The 18886-nt window shown below is 40.5% G+C and overlaps 1 protein-coding gene across 1 annotated transcript; it reads right to left on the bottom strand.

The window, feature by feature from the left end:
- Positions 1–10837: 10837 nt before the first annotated feature.
- On the bottom strand, positions 10838–12035 carry LOC306938100 (tumor necrosis factor-like; the record flags this gene model as incomplete). Its single annotated transcript, XM_079522115.1, has 4 exons — positions 10838–11304; positions 11516–11575; positions 11720–11744; positions 11868–12035. 4 exons carry the CDS (start codon positions 12033–12035, stop codon positions 10838–10840), a joined length of 720 nt encoding a protein of 239 aa, XP_079378241.1.
- Between the last annotated feature and the right edge of the window lie 6851 nt (positions 12036–18886).

Raw genomic sequence — 18886 nt, 5'->3', positions numbered from 1 at the left:
TGTTGTGAAGCGCTTTGTCTTTTTCAGTGGAGCAAAACAGTATCCAAGGGAAGCTTCAAACTTCAAACTTCAAGCTGAGTGTTAGTAATCCTTTTCTTTTTAGAAATTGGAGAGTATAAAATAGAACAACCGCGAGGGTAATATCTCTGAAGCTTCGTACAAGATGATCTTTTCGTCTCTGTTGAATTGATTGATGAACTGAGCGCTATTTAAACAGAGCTCTACGCCAGGAGGAAACTCCAGTGATGTCACACTAGTGTGAGCGAGTGGAGAGTTGAGGAAGGAGTTTTTTTGGTCTGCTGGTGAGGGCTGTCGCAGAGGAACACCAGTACACCACAGTTTACACACAGTTCCTCCATTCTGCAGAATCTCTCTCACTCTCACTCTTACTCTCGCTCTCGCTCGCGCACGCACGCACGCACGTACGCACGCACGCACACACTCACACACACACACACACACACACACACACTCACACACACACTCTTTCATCTTGCTGGTATTCTAACAATTATTTTTGGGTTGGCTAATATCGCTTAAAATTTTACTTCAACCACTAGTTAGTCCAGAGAGAGAAGACATATTGTGCTTTAGTCTAGCACTTATGTATTTATAGATTTCAGTTTTTTTCTTATTAAAGTTGATTCCTTCCTTTCCTAAAGGGACTTAGAAAAGCGCTACCGTATATACATTTGAGATATTATTATTGTGTAGTATTATTATTAATGTATGAAAATGGCCATTCAGAGCATACCATTCACTCCATATCCATGTACCAAATCCTATCCATTTGGAGGCCTTTGACATGAAAATGTTTGAGAACCACTGATGTGGAGCACTACGTTAGTCAACCAGATAGGACCCATCCACTGTGTCTTACTTTTTGGACTATATGAACCAGATTCATCAGTTTCCGATTGAGTCATTACTGCTATATATTTTTGGAATTACAAATTATTATTCCTATTTAATTATGTTTATTTTAGATGGTGTATAAATGCAATGAGCACATGTCACAGTTTGTTTTTTAATGCCATGTGCTAAAAACAGATTAGGAAGTAAAATAGAGGTCGTGATCTAATTTCTAATTTCCTTCCTGTTCTAAAAATAGGTTGCGTGCAACAACATTGTGCTGTTGTGTGTGATTATTATTTGAAAAGTAAGAGTAACTACCAAGAACGGAAATGCAATGGAAATGGAAAAACTGAGAATTCATAATTAACGGTATCCAATTGCACATTTTTTTTAAAGATGGAGTGCTGTGATTTTTTTACTTTTTCCAATTGTTCATGTGTTTAAGAGGTGACAGTGCTTCATTAGAGCCCTTGGTGTGGTTGTTATGTGCAATGATCTCTTCTCTTTGTATTTCGGGTTTCTTCCTGGAGGCTGAAACCTTGACAGTCAAACGTGCCAATGAAGAAAACAGTAATATAGTGACATCACACTATCAGCCCCTCCCCTAACCCCTCCCCCTTTATCATACAACAACAGATGTGGGTGTGGCTTCAGTTCAGGTGGATCACCATTCACCACCCATCACCACCCACCAGGCAAACCAGGCATACTTAAAGGACCACTTCACCACTTTTCAACCTATCTTCATAATAGGTCCTCACTAATAATCATGGCACGATTTTTTTCTACTCAGTCTGTGTCTCATAGGAGGGCTGTGGGCAGTTTAGAAACCGTCTTCCAGTGACATCATCATTAGGCAGATTATTTTTTAAACAAGATTTTTTTACAAAAATGTTTAGATCTTCATTATCGTGAGAACGATGGCTTCCATTTTCGCATTGCAACTTTTCAGGACTAGAAAGCCTTTATTAGCTTGTATTCCCCATCGATGATGTCACTGGAAGACGGTTTCTGAACTGCCCACAGCCCTCGTATGAGATACAGACCGAGTAGAAAGAAATTGCGCCATTTTTTCAAGATTATTAGTGAGGACCTAGCCTCGATACCCAGGCTTTCATTTCGTCTGCACGAAAAATTAAAGCCTGGATTTACGCATGAGCTGCACTGGCCTAAACGTGGGAGTCAACCCTTCAAATTATGTGACGTCAGGGCTCTGAGCGGTGTGCACCCGTCAAAACAACACCGTGAGGAAATCATTACCAGTGGAACTTCAAACGAGGCTATGCGAGGAAAATGAGGAGAATGGCTAAAGAACCCACCACACCGTCTAAGAAAAAAACCAACGTGTGCCGACTCTGTGGAAATAACTTTGACAGTCCGTTAGAATGGTATACTCCAGCAACCAGTGGTTTCTGCTTCTGGTCGACACAATAACAGTGCTGCACTGGGGGGGGAGGAGAGACCGGGGCTGACGGACAGATCGGTGAACCAATGGTGGGGGTGCGTAAATCTGAGCCATCTAGGCCAGAAAGGTCTAGCGTTAGCTCAGGCTAGTGAGGACCTATTATATGAAGATAGGTTGAAAAGTGGTGAAGTGGTCCTTTAATGAATTGTTGGGGGTGCCCACATAAAAACATCCTTTTAACAAATACTGTACACTTTAAAAGAATTGAAAATAAATAATTATTCCTCCTTATATAACAATAAGACCTGATGATCATGTTTTAGGGTGGAAAAAAATCATGGCAAAAAAACCCATTTTCGACATTATTAAGCAGTCCACAGTCTCTGCAAAGACCTTAATACAAGCATGGCTTTCATGTGGTTCTTGGATTTCATGGAGCCAATCTATTGGCTACTAGGTGTTTTTTATGTGTTGTGTCTATGGAGTTAACATTACTCTAATAGACCCCCAGGTGTTTTGTATGTGTCTATGGAGTTAACATTACTCTAATAGACCCCCAGGTGTTTTGTATGTGTCTATGGAGTTAACATTACTCTAATAGACCCCCAGGTGTTTTGTATGTGTCTATGGAGTTAACATTACTCTAATAGACCCCCAGGTGTTTTGTATGTGTCTATGGAGTTAACATTACTCTAATAGACCCCCAGGTGTTTTGTATGTGTCTATGGAATTAACATTACTCTAATAGACACCAGGTGTGGTTATAATATTCAAATATGACTTCCCTGTGTATTTCTGAGGGGCGTTCCTATGCCCAGCTTTGAGGGTTTGTGTGAACACAATCATTGGCTGATGATTGGCTGATAGTGATGACTTGATTGGCTGAGCAAAGTACATAGGGCAGAAAAGTGAAGACGCCAAAAGTGATTGGCCGGAATGACATTTGCGATGATTTGATTGGCTGAGCACGGAATGTGATGTATGATGATAAGAGTGCCCCTCACTTCACACGAGTTTTGGTTTCTTCCTGAAAGTTAAAAGCCTTTGAGTCAATAAAAGGCCCAGTCGAAATACACCACTTTAGTGACATCATAACCCTAACCCCTCCACTAGCCCCTCCCCCATTATCATACAACAACAGCTGTGGGCAAGGCTTAAGTTCAGGTTTTTTTTTGTTTTTGTATTTTGGCCTTTTCTGCCTTTATTGATAGGTTGAAAGTAGACTGACAGGAAATGGGGAGAGAGATGGGGGGATGACACGCGGCAAAGGCCGTCGGGATCGGGAGTTTGGTTTTTTTTTTGGGGGGGGGGGGGGGGGGGGGGGTATCACGGCACTCCATCTTTCATAAATGAATGGTTCCAGGTTGCAAGAAAACAGTAATCTATAACATGTGTCCCTTGTCACATATATATATGTTGATCTGAAATCAGATTAATCAATCTGCCAAAAAACAAAAAAAGTAACAGAAAAGACACATAAGGTTAAATGTGAACACAACTGACAGCAATGTCAAATTGCGTCGCTCGTCATCTGTCATCTTTTAACTCCCTACAAGCCTGTCCTGAGATCATCCAGCAAAACCTTATTGAAGGTTCCAAAATCTCGCCTTATTACAAAAGGCGACCGGGCCTTTGCCGTACGGCCCCCTCGGCTATGGAACTCACTGCCTGAGGATCTCAGGCTGGCAAACTCAGTATCCTCTTTTAAATCTCGGTTAAAAACTCACCTTTATTGCACAGCCTTTTTATGAAATGTTGTATTGTGTTTGCATGTTTTTTTTATTCTTATTGTATTTTTACTGCTATTATTATCTGTAAAGCACTTTGTAAACTTGTTTTTGGAAAGGTGCTATATAAATAAAGTTATTATTATTATCTCTGTCTCTGTGTCCGCTGTGTGCACATACATGCCACAGGTGTGCTGCTGGGTATGTTGATACGTTTAGCACAGTATGTTGGTGTTAATCAAAATCAATTTGACCTTAGCCTTAAAGTGTACAGTTTTTATGTCACTTGTACTCTACTCTAGAGCTCTATGGTCTAGAGAAAATGTGTTGATGCTCACCCGACCCTAACCAAGTCTCATCTTATGCCTACAACCTGGTGCAACTCTGCGTTTGTCCTGAGTCTAGTTATGTAAATGTTTAGCAACTTTCAATATCATAAAGTTTACAGTATACATTCCATTTCATCAGCTACATTCTCTACCTATACTCTCTATGTAGGTTGCGAAGTCTGCGGACATTGTTCTGTCTGCCGAAGGGTGGAGAACCATTCAGCTTATAGAAACCCCATTCAAACTTTAAAATGTTCATATTGCGGTGGACATGTTTGCCTGAACATGATCAAATGTTTCATAGTTTTATAAATAGTGCTTTCAAATTTGAGAAAATTATAATGGGGTCAATGGTAGATTTTGGCACTCAAAAAAATCACTTATCACCTAAACTCCATTCACACTTTTTATAATTCAGCTTACTGTGGAGACACATGCTGGAACTTTTTACTTTGAAATGTTTTGTAGTTTCTGAGTTATTTAACTTAAACGCCCAATGCATTCTCAATGGCAATAGCACAAACTTTGGCATGCTGCTATAGTCCTATACATACTTACACCTAGAACCCCCATTCAAACCTATTTAGGTTCATCTTACGGCGGACAAAACTCCGTAGAAGTCGGACCAAAAGTGTGAGAAGAGTACATGAGATTTCCGGTACAAGGACATCATATCTCATAGATGAATGCTAGATTAATCAGATCAGATATGAGATGAGTTTCCTCAACTCAACCTCAACTTTATCTTCTTACCTACTATTGATTATACAAAGATTAACCAACGGGCTGCATCTAAGAAACCTTTATTTTGTCATTAGATACTTGTGTGCATTTACTTGTTTTTGGTACTGGCCCCATTTCTCATAATGAAAAATAACCGCTCTACAACATTCAGAAATATTAAATAATATTAAATGACATCACAACTCAATTCAATACAAAGCCAGACCCAGACCCCTTGATTCACTTGATTAGTTTACCTGATCATTTCCTAATTCATTAATCATTTATGTATTCATTATTAGTCTAAGGAGTTTTACTTCTATTTTCTATACGGTCTTTTTCTGTCAAAGTTTCCCTTATGTATTCATTATTAATCATGAATCCATCTCTATACTGTCCCATTTCATATTATAATAAATAGGATGCTCACATTGCTCAGTTCTGACAACTTCTTGTCGGCACATCTTTAAGATTCACTACTTTTTTGTCAATTTATATATATATATTTTGGTGGAGACTCGGCCGAAGGTGTTAATGGTACTATGTTAAGATGATAATATAATATAATATAAATATATTTTATATTATATATATATATTATACTTATCTATGCCTATGCATTCATGGTTGGAGAGTGGAACACTGATATCAGCTTTCAGTCTAGGTCCTGTTGCCATGGGCGGAGACCTACCGGTTGCTACGCCTCACCTCCAATCCAGCCTGGACCAATCACCTGCCCGTCATCTCCACTATTTAAACAAGTGTTAGCACCTGTGCTCACTGGCGGACCCCGGAAGAGGAGGAATGTGGAGTGGTGGCGGTCGGTTTGACATGGAGTCGGAGAAGGAATCATCAGAGGATGAAAGAAGTGATTTTGAGGATCCAAGAGCTTATGGAAATACAAAGAAAAGAAAGAAAGAAGGAGTTTCAGAGAGTGACGAAGATATCGCAAGATATGTGGTCGGGATGAGTTCGGACACACAAACCGACGGGCTTTTTAGTGAGCCTCAAGCGGTGGGAAAGTTTGTGGAGGAAATGGTTGGCAGGGTGAAGGCTGTGAGGATTACTAGGAGTGGTTTGGTGGTGATTGAGTGCAGGAACCGAGACCAAGCAGAGAAAGCAGTACAGATCATGTACTTTAATGATCGCTCAGTGAATACTTTTTACCTGAGAGGAAAGAAAACAAGGGGAGTAATTAGTGGCGTGCCATTATCGATGAAGCCGGAGGATATGGATATTGAAGGAGTTGGTGTGATAAGGAGGATGACACGATTCAGGGAGGGGAAACGGGAGGACAGCTCGTCAGTTTGTCTGACATTTCAGGGTGATGTTTTGCCAGATCGTGTATATGTTGGGTACACTAGCTTCCGTGTTAGGCTTTTTGAAAGAGCACCACTAAGATGCTATTGCTGCCAAGAGTATGGGCACGTAGCATCTGTGTGTAGGGGAAAGAAAAGATGTGGGAGGTGTGGGAAAGAGAACTGTAAAGGAGAGTGTGAAGGGAAAGAACAGGCAAAGTGCATGCACTGTGGAGGAGAGCATTATGCTGGGTCAGAGAAGTGTACGAGGAAAGTGAAGGAGGTTAAGATACACAAGATGAAGGCAGAAATGAAAGAAATGTCTTATGCAGAGGTGGTAAAGAGAGTGGAGAAGCACAATGAAAAGAGGGAAACAGAAAAAGATGGAAGGGAAAATGGACATGGCAATGATGGCATCTGCATATGTATGGATAAGACCCGGTTCCTGGCTTTTATAGCTATGGTGATAAACTGTGCTGTCGAAATCTCAAGCAAGTCGGAAAGAATAAAGATGGTGCTGGAAGCAGCCAGAAGATTCTTGAGGGTGGTGGATGTCACTGGGCAAGATCTGGACGGTGTGCTGAGGGAGGATTTCTCAGTGCCTGAGGGTCTGAGTAACTGAATGGAATAGGGGATGGGGTGGGATCACAATGGGTGGACATTAACCTTTTTATTTTAGTCGTGTTTTGATATGGTAGTTATAGTTATAAATTTGATCCATAATTTGGGTCAGAAGGTGGCGGTAATGCTCCAAAAACTGGATGCCAACCGCCGTTAAACAACAAAAAGAAGAAGAATAAGAAGTGCTCACTGGCAGTGTGTCACAGTTTGCAGTAGCTGTGGGTGCATGCTGTCCAGAGCCTTTGGGTTGTTGGTTGCTACTTTGGGCCACTAAAGTGTTGGTGTGTCCTCAGTAAAATACCCTCTTCATTCATTTTCGCGCAGACGAAATGAAAGCCTGGGTATCGAGGCCATCTTCATCTTGAGTTGAACACATGTTATGTTAAGCCACTGAGAGCTTGTAAGACGCAAACATTCTGCTAAGGTTAATGGAGTATGGGAGCTTGCTTTTTGTAAACCGCTATTCTTTTGGTTAGGTGTTGGTTAGAGTAGGGAGTTTATCCTAGTTCTCATTTCTGTAACCTTTTCTTTTTCATGTTGGTTAGCATCAGTTAGTATCTGTTGTTAACTTTAGAGTAGGCTCAGTTCCCTTTTGCTCATTTCTCTGAGTTTCCCCATACATCCTTAGTTTTCAGTTTAAACCTCAACATAACCTTTATTGTGGCATTTCATGGTTGTCTAATGGGTACAAGTCTTACTATACTGTTACTATACTGTTTGTAATCGCATGTGAACTCTACCTTATCAAAGGCAATAAATAAACAGTTCACTTTTCAGCCTATGTCGCAATCCATTGTTACCCCTAGTCCTACTGGATTATAATAGAAGGCATGGGGAGAGAGTATGTTTTGCACCCTGTCCGTGTGTCCCTGTGTCCGTCTGTCCGTGTACAGCTAATCTCTGGCTCCGTTGGCCCGGTCGCTGCCAAACTGTGCACACACACTCCATGGCATAACTTTCAAGTCCTCTGTCTACTTGTCTGATAAACTATCTGTTCATGTCTATACATAGCTTCTCAATGCTATTGACACAAACTCTGAATTTCTCCTAACATTTTATTCAAGTTTCTTCCTCTTTCTGGGGAGGGCAATTTGAGGATTCTTTTCTATATTTAGGTTGATGTAAAAATGGAATTTTCATAATACCGGTGCAGGTCCCCCAAGGTTGTGATGCAATGTGTTGACTTGTGGTCAGATGTAGAGTTGCTGGCCGGCTTCACATATGCAGATATAGTGATGATCCAGTCTTCTCATGTATGGCTATCCAGGGTTTGTGTCGTGATCTTCATATACGGAGACAGCCATATGTTGTGTCGGCCCGTAAACCAAGGTGAATGGCTGCGCGGGCAGCGGTGGCCGAACGGTTTGCGGAGTGGTCTTGTTATCGGAAGGTCGCCAGTTCGAATCCCCGGACCGGCACGTTAAAATTACCACTGCTGAAGTGCCCTTGAGCAAGGCATTGAACCCCTACCATGAAATGTTCTATGAGCAGGGTCTGGCTGTAAACGAGCATCTCGAGCTTAGTCCATTCACCCTGGGTAAACAAAGAACTTTGCTTTGCTTTGCGCATGCTGCGCAAAACATGTCCGGGAGAGCTGATCAAGGCGTTGCTTATAGCAACGGCCGGCGCTGTCAAAAAATGGATTTCAGCGATCCCGTTTTATACCACACCCGATCAAGTAATTTCCCCCAAATTCAAGGTACCAAAAGTTAACTCTGAACTATAGGTAAATCTGCCTTTAGCTTATGTGGCCCAAATACATGGAATGACCTACAAACAACATTAAAACTGACCACATTGGTACCCTTGCATCGTTTTAAAACCTTGGTGAGCATACAGACCCCCACAAATTTGTTTTAGCTTTTATTTGAAATTTGTTTTAGCTTTTATTTGAAATTTGTTTTAGCTTTTTATTTGTAAACCTATGTAATTTCACATGTATACCTTGTATTGTGTTGTATTCTTTGTTTTTATGTTCCTGATCTTCTGATGTATCGTGATGTTTTTCTATGTGATTGTATTACTCGACGACACTGAAAATGAGCTTGATTACTCGGTGTGATTTCGAGAATAAATAAAAGTTGAATGAATGTATGAATATCATTAAAAAAGGACCTAAAGACGATACATGTCCGAGGCACCCCGCGGTTTTAATTGAGAGGACGTGTATGTCCTTAGCATCATGCTGTTAAGGGTTAATATACTCTACAGTCTATCAACACTATACCATGCATACATATCCACCTTACCTACAGTATATAGTTGATATACTCTTTGTTGAATAGACTGTACATACTTTTTTTTTCTCATTCACTCATGGTCATACAGTAGATACAGGTATAGGGCCAGCACGCGCACACACACACACACACACACACACACACACACAGACGCACACAATGCATGACGTTACCTGTCACCTTTATTGTTTTTTCACTGTAAGCCTTCCTCTCTAGACTGCTTCCTCCTTTTGACTCATATCCCTTTCGCCATATTTTAACTTCTCAAAGGGTTTATTTTTAGCCCTTTATTTGTTTAGCACAGTTGTTGTTGAGTGTCATACATCTAAAAGTAACGTTATGTCGAAATATACGTTTGACGTTTTGTTTGGTCAGGATTTCATCATCGTCGTCATCGTTTATTTAACTCAAGACTGTGTTCACATGCTATGAGCACAGAGTCATAAATAGACAGTAGTATACAATACTAATAACATGCTATGGAGCACAGATTCATATTATAGACAGTAGTATACAATGCTAATAACATGCTATGGAGCACAGAGTCATAAATAGACTGTATACAATACTAATAACAATCACAGCACCACAGGCACCATGACAATGACAACAGTTCTGCTCCCCATGCAGGACTTCACTAAACTAGATTGCAGACTTACCCCCCAAGTGTCTGCAGCTGTTTTTAAACATGTATTAGATCACACAATGAGGAAATGTTGCCGTTCTGTTTTGTTGTTTTTGTTTATTGCTTTGAAAATGTTGTATACTTGTATTATGTTGTACTGTATCTCGACGACACTGCAAACGAGGGAAACCTCAATGTCCCTCGAGAATAAATAATGGTTTGAATGAAAACAAAATGATTAATTAAAAGTAGAGATGAATAGCGTACAACTGAACAAAGTGCAAATTTGAATGAATAAAATTAGAAGTGAATAAATTCAGTACATCAAAATAGTCAGAACGTACTGTACTTTGAACTCAAAAACATACAAAATCTATATAATAATATAATACAATAAATAAACAAGGAAGCAAATAAATACATAAATAAACAAGGAAGCAAATAAATACATAAATAAATACATTAATAAATAAATTAATACATTAATCAAATAAATAAATACATAAATAAATAAATAGGAAATACCGTATGCATAAAAAAGTACATTCATTTTTAAAAAAATAGTGGCACACTCAGACCCCTTTTCCACCGGTTGGTTCCCAATGGGAACCGGTTCAGTTCTTTTTGGTTTTTAGTCCATGAGCCAGAGCTCCAAAATTGGTGGGCAAACTATACCTATATTACATTGTTTATAGGATCAATACAAGTAAATTAATACATGATAACCCTTCCACAGTAGTAGCTTTTTCATATTTCCGATTTTTTTTTTGAACCAAGACTATTGTACATTATTCTACATTATTCTACAGTCAACTCAATAATGACAAACTGCCGCAGTTAACATGGGTTGGTATAAAACCTGGTGTAGTGATGGAATATCTAGATCTGGCTTCAATATGACGCCACAGTATGGAATCCTATTTAATGTCCTATGGGTCTAAATCCTTCACTATGCTCTTTATACTTCATTAAAGCTGCCTCACCATCTGCAACATTATCAGCAGCTGTTTGTCATCACAAGGCAAACACGCCGAAGAAGGTGTTCCCAGATTTGTCGTCCAGCAGAGGCAAGAACTTGTTGTCCATGACCGTCTTGAGGCGGTCTCCCTCGTGGAGGTTGAACACAGCCCCCATGTAGACAGAACCGAACCACTTGTCATCTGCTTTTGGGTTGTGGCTCACCTTCTTTTCACAGGCGGTGCGGACAGAGTGCAGTATGGTCTCGTAGTTCTTGCATTCCTCAGTGTTCCTATAGGAAGCGGAGCAAAGCTTCACCGCATTGCTCACATGGACCATCTTCCTTGCCGCGCTGTCATGATCAAGGTGGCAGCTGACACGGAACGAGGCCTGACTGTACACAAAGTACAGTCCTCGTCTTGGGATCACAATCTCATTATTGTCTAATGTTAGGTCTAATTCAGCGTGGTACTGGTCCATCCCCTGTTTCCACTCCAGTATTTCAAGGGTTTTGTTATATTCACCTATTGGAATGGGACAAAAGACAAAGGGTAGAAGATGTTCATGTGGATCTGAGTTATACAATGAGATTGGACATTGTAATAAAAATACAAATGTAGTACATTGACTTGAACCTTCAGAAACAATAATTGGCCTAATTTGTATTTTCCAGTTGGTTAATTCCCAGCTGAACTTGTTCTGTTATTCTGAATATTATATGTAGTATATTCTTACCGTCTAAATGAATTGCAGCTCTTACATTCCCAGAGATTTGTCTCAATGTGTGGCGGAGATCTATACAGGAAGAGACAGAGATTTAGAAACATGCTCGACAGGTTGACTTTTCTCAACTTCATGATCACTATCTGCCAAAATTGCAATTGCATAATAACATGAACATACTAATAGAAAATTAAAAGTCAGAAAATAACTCCTCACCATCAGCTTCCACAGCATGAAGCTTCTGTAGTAGAAGAAAAAAGGGGAAACAAATGGTTTAGAAACAGTGATTAATTTCAGGAAAGTGGGGATTTCAATTCTGAGTGATTCTGATTCTGATTCTCCTTCAGAGACTTGTTTGTGTTACCTTGTAGTGAACGGTGAAGAAGATGACAGCAGCAGCAGCAGCAAAACACAGTGTTATCGTCAGAAGGGCTCCAGTCCTCTTCCAGCTGTGCGTAGACGGCTCCCTTGTCACAGTAACCTCTGTCTCGGTGCAGGGGGCCATGTCCAACAGCACTGTGTCACCTTTCATCGCTGTGAAGCGCTTTGTCTTTTTCAGTATGAGCAAAACGGTGTCCAAGGGCCACTTCAAGCCAAGTGTCAGTTCTCTGCTGTTCACAGACTGGAGAGTATACAATTTAATAACACTGGTAGTAATGTCTATGAGGCTTAATGAAGGATGCTCTTTATGTCTCTGACAGTTGGAGTGATTGAGGAGCATGATACTCTGAGCGCTCTTTTAAAAGAGAATCTCCACCAGGGGGGGAACTCCAGTGATGTCACCCATGTGTGATTGAGTGGGAGAGTTGTTGAGGAAGAAGATGACCTCTGCTTGACGGCTATAGCGCTCATGAGAAGAAAAAAACACAGTTTTCATAGTTCAGGTCATTCAGTTAAGTTCATTTCACACACACGCACAAGACAAACAAACCACTACCGTTCTACGACTGTAAAGACTCTCACATCTCTCTTTAAAGTAACTTTATATGTGGGTATTATGAAAGGCTGTCCACACTGAGCATGCCTACCGGTATATAGTTTTAAATTCCTCATTACTCTTTCATCCATAACGCAACTACATAACATACTGTGAAGTAATTAGCAGCGACCCATCCCAAAAACATGCACTAATGATGACGTATGAAATAAGTAAGAGTACCTTATTTCATCGACAATAGTCAATCTACAAGCTAAAAATCAGGCTTAATGTGGTGCACCAGTCAGATATATGGGTGACATGTGTTGACTATGTGGTCGTTTAGCCTAATGGTATTAGGTGCTTGATTCATCAGTTAACAATGCATAATGATTGGTCCGGGACTTAGGCTCTGATAGGCTGACAGCGCATCACGGTTTGTATGGTCATAATTACAAATTAATCTCTTTTGTATTGTGTGTTGGAAATGTAGAGTTTTGTTTGCAATATGTGCTGATAAATGGAATGAGCATCTGTTACAGTTTTTTTTTTAATGGAAACAGACGTGAGAAATAGATGTGCAATGATTACTACTATCTGATTTCCTTCCGGTTGTAAAAATGGTTTGAGCAAGAGACACATGGACTGTGTTAATATTATTTGACAATAAGACCAATTTATTTATCATGCACAGTAATGACACATAATTATGTAGATGACTGTAGTGAAGATGAGTGAATCACTCTGTATTGATGGAAAAATACAGTATCTGTGTTTGTCAATGTGAGTCAGCATCTTGACAGAGGTGTAGGCTAATCTTAGGCCAACATCAGCATTCAGAATTATTATTCAGCATGTCACTGTGCATGACAGACAAATAGATTTGCTTAGAATTATGGGTTAAGACACTGACAAAAGATGATAATTTAAAACATTATCTCACTCATGAATGTTTCATCATTATGAGCTGTAATGTGACTTAATGAGTTGCAAAGTGACTTCTTATGAGTGTCACCCATACAGTGGAAAGAGGAACATCTTCCTACATTTTGTCCCTACTTATTTACTGCCCACCACTGACACCTAGTAATTTGCTATTCTTGTCATCAAATATACCCAAATATGGAGTTCCACACTGCTTCAGACTGGCTTCCAAGTATTGACGTTGTACAGTGAAGCCACGCCATTATTGCAACCAATTGTTGTTTGGTTTTTGACTCTAACTCTTACCTGTACCACTCCTGTGTTTAATTATCACTGCTGTTGCTACTATGACACCTGAATGTCTGGCGATCAATACAAGTTTTTCTTATGTTAATTCAAATGTTTCAGGTTGTAAACAACACTTCCATAGTAAACTGACTACAATCTATGTTCATTCTCTGACATTGTAATGTGGTTATAATTGGAAATATTCCATGTTTATTTTCAGTAATGTTCAAGTTTTTCTGAGATTAGTTTATTCTGACATGAACTAACTTTAAGTGCTATAATTAGGCTATAAAATCATTTTTTCTTCTTTTTTTGCACAATTTTTGCACAACCTCCAAATAATATATTAATATATTAATAATATGTAGGCTATATGGCTGCACAACGTGCCAACCATATACAGCCTTTTCAGAGAGGGTGTGCTGAAAATGTTTTGTGCGAGGGACCAGATTTACGATGTTAAAATGTTACCAAAATATGCCACATTTTTCACACTTTTTCAAGATAAGCTCACAATGTGTTGCATCGCAAAGTTCTATAAGTGTTGGGCTAAGCTTGTACATCCGCTATTTTTAAACAGCCTGTATAGGATGTTAAAGTGTTTTTTTCTATAGGGACCCCTAGACTACTTATGTGACTACTTTTGTCACTGTCATGTCAGTTATGGTTAAAATGCAACAATGTTCTTATGTTAATTGGGAGTGTTGTGACGCCCGGGATTCGGGTGAAAGTCCAACATCTTAACCACTAGACCAAAGGGACTCTGGATTGGGGGAGATATTCGATTTTTGAGGCCATCAGGCAGAGGCTCTGAGCCACTCCTCCCACGGGGAAACCCGATCCGGGTCACGGCACCAATGTAACGCCCGGGATTCGAACTCGGGCCTCCCGCCGTGTGAAAGTGAGAAATCTTAACCACTAGACCAAAGGGATATATCCCTCTGGACCGGGGGAGATATTAGACTTTTGAGGCCATCAGGCTCTGAGCCACTCTGCTACAGGGGCAGCTGGGGTGCTCCCTTTGGACCGCATGCGCCTTTTAAAAATCAACAAATTCCCTACTGGTTATGCGGTTCAAACTTCAATATCGGAATATCACTCTTCCAATGCCTGCTGGAGCCCCCACCTTGCCCTTTAACGGAACGTAGCAGTTCCATCATTCACACAGTTTGATTCAAATCTATTCCAGTCACATTAGTGACAGAGGAAATGGAACTGTATAGTGATGATATGTGTGAGGAGGTGGGCATCATCTGAAGGAGAGAATGAGAGAGAGAGAGAGAGAGAGAGAGAGAGAGGGGTTTTTATTCCGGGTGACTGATTCTGTAATGATGTGAGAGAGGTCGTTCAAGAGCAATCCATGGGGAGGTCCCATCTTTTCCTCCTATATGGGGTTGACTCCATTTTTACTACCTGAAGAGAAAACCACATTGCCGGTCGGTCAGTAAACTGTAGTCAGCAATGTGTACAAGAGAGGGAGAGGGGGGGCTGTTGAAACAGACTGACTGAACCCACCACTCTCTGTCTAATGATGAAATGAAATAAAACAAAAACGATTTGATTGATTGATTGATTTGTCTTTTTATTGAAATATTTATTAACAGTTTGCAGAATTACAGTACATTTCAAGCACAAACTCAATACAAAGGCTGTTAACTGTGAGTGGACGACCCAATTAAGCATTACACTTGTTTACAAGAGGGTCCACCATGTTCAATTCATCAAAACATTTAGAGACGTACAAATAGACACTTCTATATAGACAAAGAACAGAACAGGAATTCATCATAATGGAGGTAAAAAGGGAAAATAAACATATAAAGTGAGGGAAAAGGGGGGGGGGGGCAGTGGGGGGGGATTCAGATTTTACGGGGCCAGTTTCGAATTGCAGCCACCCGTAGGTGCCCTTTGAGAGCGGTTTTGAAGGAGTCAAGGGAATTGCATGTCTTAATGACTGTTGGTAGGGCGTTCCACATTTTGGTGGCATAGGAGCGAATTAGGATTGTAGGCCTAATTAGGATTAGGCCTACATGATGGCAGAGTGGCATGATGTGGGCTGCTTTTTTTTTTACAAAATAATGTAATATCACATGCGCTTGAGAAGAAGTGAAAGTATACCGTGTGTAAATGACTGTATTGAGAATGGGGCAGTATCTGTCTAAATCTACCAGTATTGGAGGAAACGCAGGTCCCCATGTGACTGATATGAAACTAACTTGAGGTTTCCGGCCTGTGCCCATGTCACATCTTCTGAAGTAAACCATTTTTAAGATAGGTTTGCACAATTGCACTTGTGGTTATATGCTTGCAAAACGAGTAGGCTTATTGCTGTTATCATACTATGATTCAGATTTGCCATCAAAGGTGTGTAGGTAGGAATGGTGGTAGTGCTACCCGAGACCAGAGGCAGTGAGTGGGGGGCTAAAAAGGGGGTTTCATTCAAGAGAAAATGAAAACAACCCCAATGGTGTGTGTGTGTGTGTGTGTGTGTGTGTGCATCTTGCTGTTTGAGAACATAGTCATAGATGACAATCCAGCTTGCAGTGCCACCGTGTGGTCCATCTTCCAGCTACTGTATACCAGCCCTTAGCTTGCAATGACTAGGCCTATCTAGTAGCATCAGCATGCCCATGCGTGTCACCACGTTCCAGCTTGTTCCTGTGGCGTAATGAAGGTCGTCAGCTGGTACGTACAGGACGTAGTTTGATTGCCAAAGTGGAACATTTTAAACTGATACTGCAGTGATATCCTGATACTGATCAGCGTGGCCATGTGTTGACAGATGGATGGCAGTTTGTCCTATGAGTAGCAGGATAGATGGGTTAAGTGGTTCTTTGTACACATACCTAAAGACTCTGGTTTATTAACATGGGGTCTGTCTGGGGAACCTTATATGGGCAGCGGTGGCCGAACGGTTTGCGGAGCGGTCTTGTTATCGGAAGGTCGCCAGTTCGAATCCCCGGACCGGCACGTTCAAATTACCACCGCTGAAGTGCCCTTGAGCAAGGCATTGCACCCCTACCATGAAATGTTCTATGAGCAGGGTCTGGCTGTAAACAAGTTCCTCGAGCTTAGTCCATTCACCCTGGGTAAACAAAGAACTTTGCTTTGCTTTGCTTTATCAATTTGGTTCAATTTGTATAGGTGTATAAATCAGTGTTAAATGAACTCAGAGGGTTTTTACAGTGTATAGAAGAGTGTGGGTCTGTATAGCCTAATAATGCTTATCAAGTTATCACACTTGGAGTCATTGAAATTGAGAATCATTGCCAGAAATTACACATCTGACGAATGACATGACAGTGTCCCACCAGCATCATTACGCCAATGGCAATAGTAAGGCAGGTGTTGCAAAATCATGAAATATTCCACTTGGGCCACACACTCAAGAATGTGAAAGCACTTTAGGGACAATACATTTTAATTAACATCCATACGATACATATCACGATATATGGTTGACGATACGATATGCGGACGATATTGGTTCTTTGGCGACACGGTACGATTCAACGATTTGAAATCGATACAGTAACTATTTAGCTATTAAATCTATGTGAAACATGTGGATAGTGTGGGTTTTTTAAGGGAAAATGTATGAATAAAGTAAACAGTGATTATCTGGCAAACATTATATTTGAAACACATTATGGACAAACTCGTACCTTGAAGAAGAAAGCAAAAGCAAGCACTCGGTTGAGTAATTCCACTTCATAATGTCATGGGTGCACGGTTCTGGAAGATACAGGCTATATAAAGGAATACCAGCACTCACGTTGTTTCCCCCCAGCAGCAAACAACAGTAAGGACGTTTCGGCCCGAGAGCCTTCTTCAGCGTACGCTTGCGTACACAAAATAAAGCTTTAAAGGAGCATTCAGTGATTTGGGTGATTTGGAAAAATACCCGGTACACCCGGTAACAAGATGTGCACATGCACACGCTCTACAGTGGGGGAAGTACAACAGACAAACAGCATGTGCCCGCCCCACTCGATCATGATTGGAGGAAGGCCCCTCTCATCCTGATTGGATGAAGGCTTTGCCACCCAAAGCCCAAACCGAAACTAGGGTTTTTTGACCCCAGGGGCTCACTGGGGACAGGGAGGAACTCCTTATATGGTCAGCACACTTTATAGTAGGGAGGATTATCAAAAAAAAATAAGAAAAAATAAGTGATATTTGACTTAAGTGAAATCACTGAATATACCTTTAATCCTTCCACGATACAACGTGAGTGCTGGTATTCTTTTCTACAAACTCGTACCTTGACATGAGCACAGAGAACGTACACACATTTATCGATAGACCAAGTGTAGTGATATTGAATGGAAAAGTAATTAAACCCATCTTTTTTTCAACTTTAATAAAATTGCTAAATACAACAACAACGCACTTTGGTAAAATCCACTATATTTGCATAGCAAAACGATACATTTCGATATACTTCGATTCTTGACATTTCGATTCGACATGAATTTTTCGATGCAGTTGCTATATCGTTGCACCCCTATAAGGCCTCGCAGGTTGGTCTATATATAATATACATTCAAGCTGCCCGACCCCACCCCACACACGCACGCACGCACGCACGCACGCACACACACACACACACACACACACACATGCTGGCCTAAGATTTGATTGATTGATTGCTTGATTGATTGATTGATTGATTGATTGATTGATTGATTGATTGATTGATTGATTGATTGATTAACAGTTTGCAGAATTAATTACAGTACATTTCAAGTACAACTCAATACAAAAACTGTTAACTGTGAGTGGACGACACCATAAAGCATTACACTTGTTTACAATAGGGCCCACCATTTTCAATTCATCAAAACATTTAGAGACGTACGAATATACACAACTATATAGTCAAAACAGGAAATCATCATAGGAGGTAAAAAGGGAAAAGAAACATGGGTGGGTGGGTGGGTGGTGGGATTCAGATTTTACATGGGTGGGAGGGTGGGTGGGGCGATTCAGATTTTATGGGGGCCAGTTTCGAATTGCAGCCGTCCTTAGGTGCCCTTTGAGAGCAGTTTTGACACTTGTACACTAGTGGTAACAATACCACTGACCGACCATAAAAGGGAGAAGCTCTTCCAAAGAAAAATGTAATAATTATCTCAATCAAACTATTCATCACATTGATTGATTGATTGATTGAAAATGTTATTAACAGTTTGCAGAATTACAGTACATTTCAAGCACAAACTCAATACAAAGGCTGTTAACTGTGAGTGGAC

Source organism: Electrona antarctica (assembly GCF_951216825.1).
Source record: "Electrona antarctica genome assembly, chromosome: 15".
In the NCBI taxonomy this organism is placed as follows: domain Eukaryota; kingdom Metazoa; phylum Chordata; class Actinopteri; order Myctophiformes; family Myctophidae; genus Electrona; species Electrona antarctica.
Note: the sequence above shows the minus strand (reverse complement) of the source record. Positions and strands in the feature narration are given on the sequence as shown.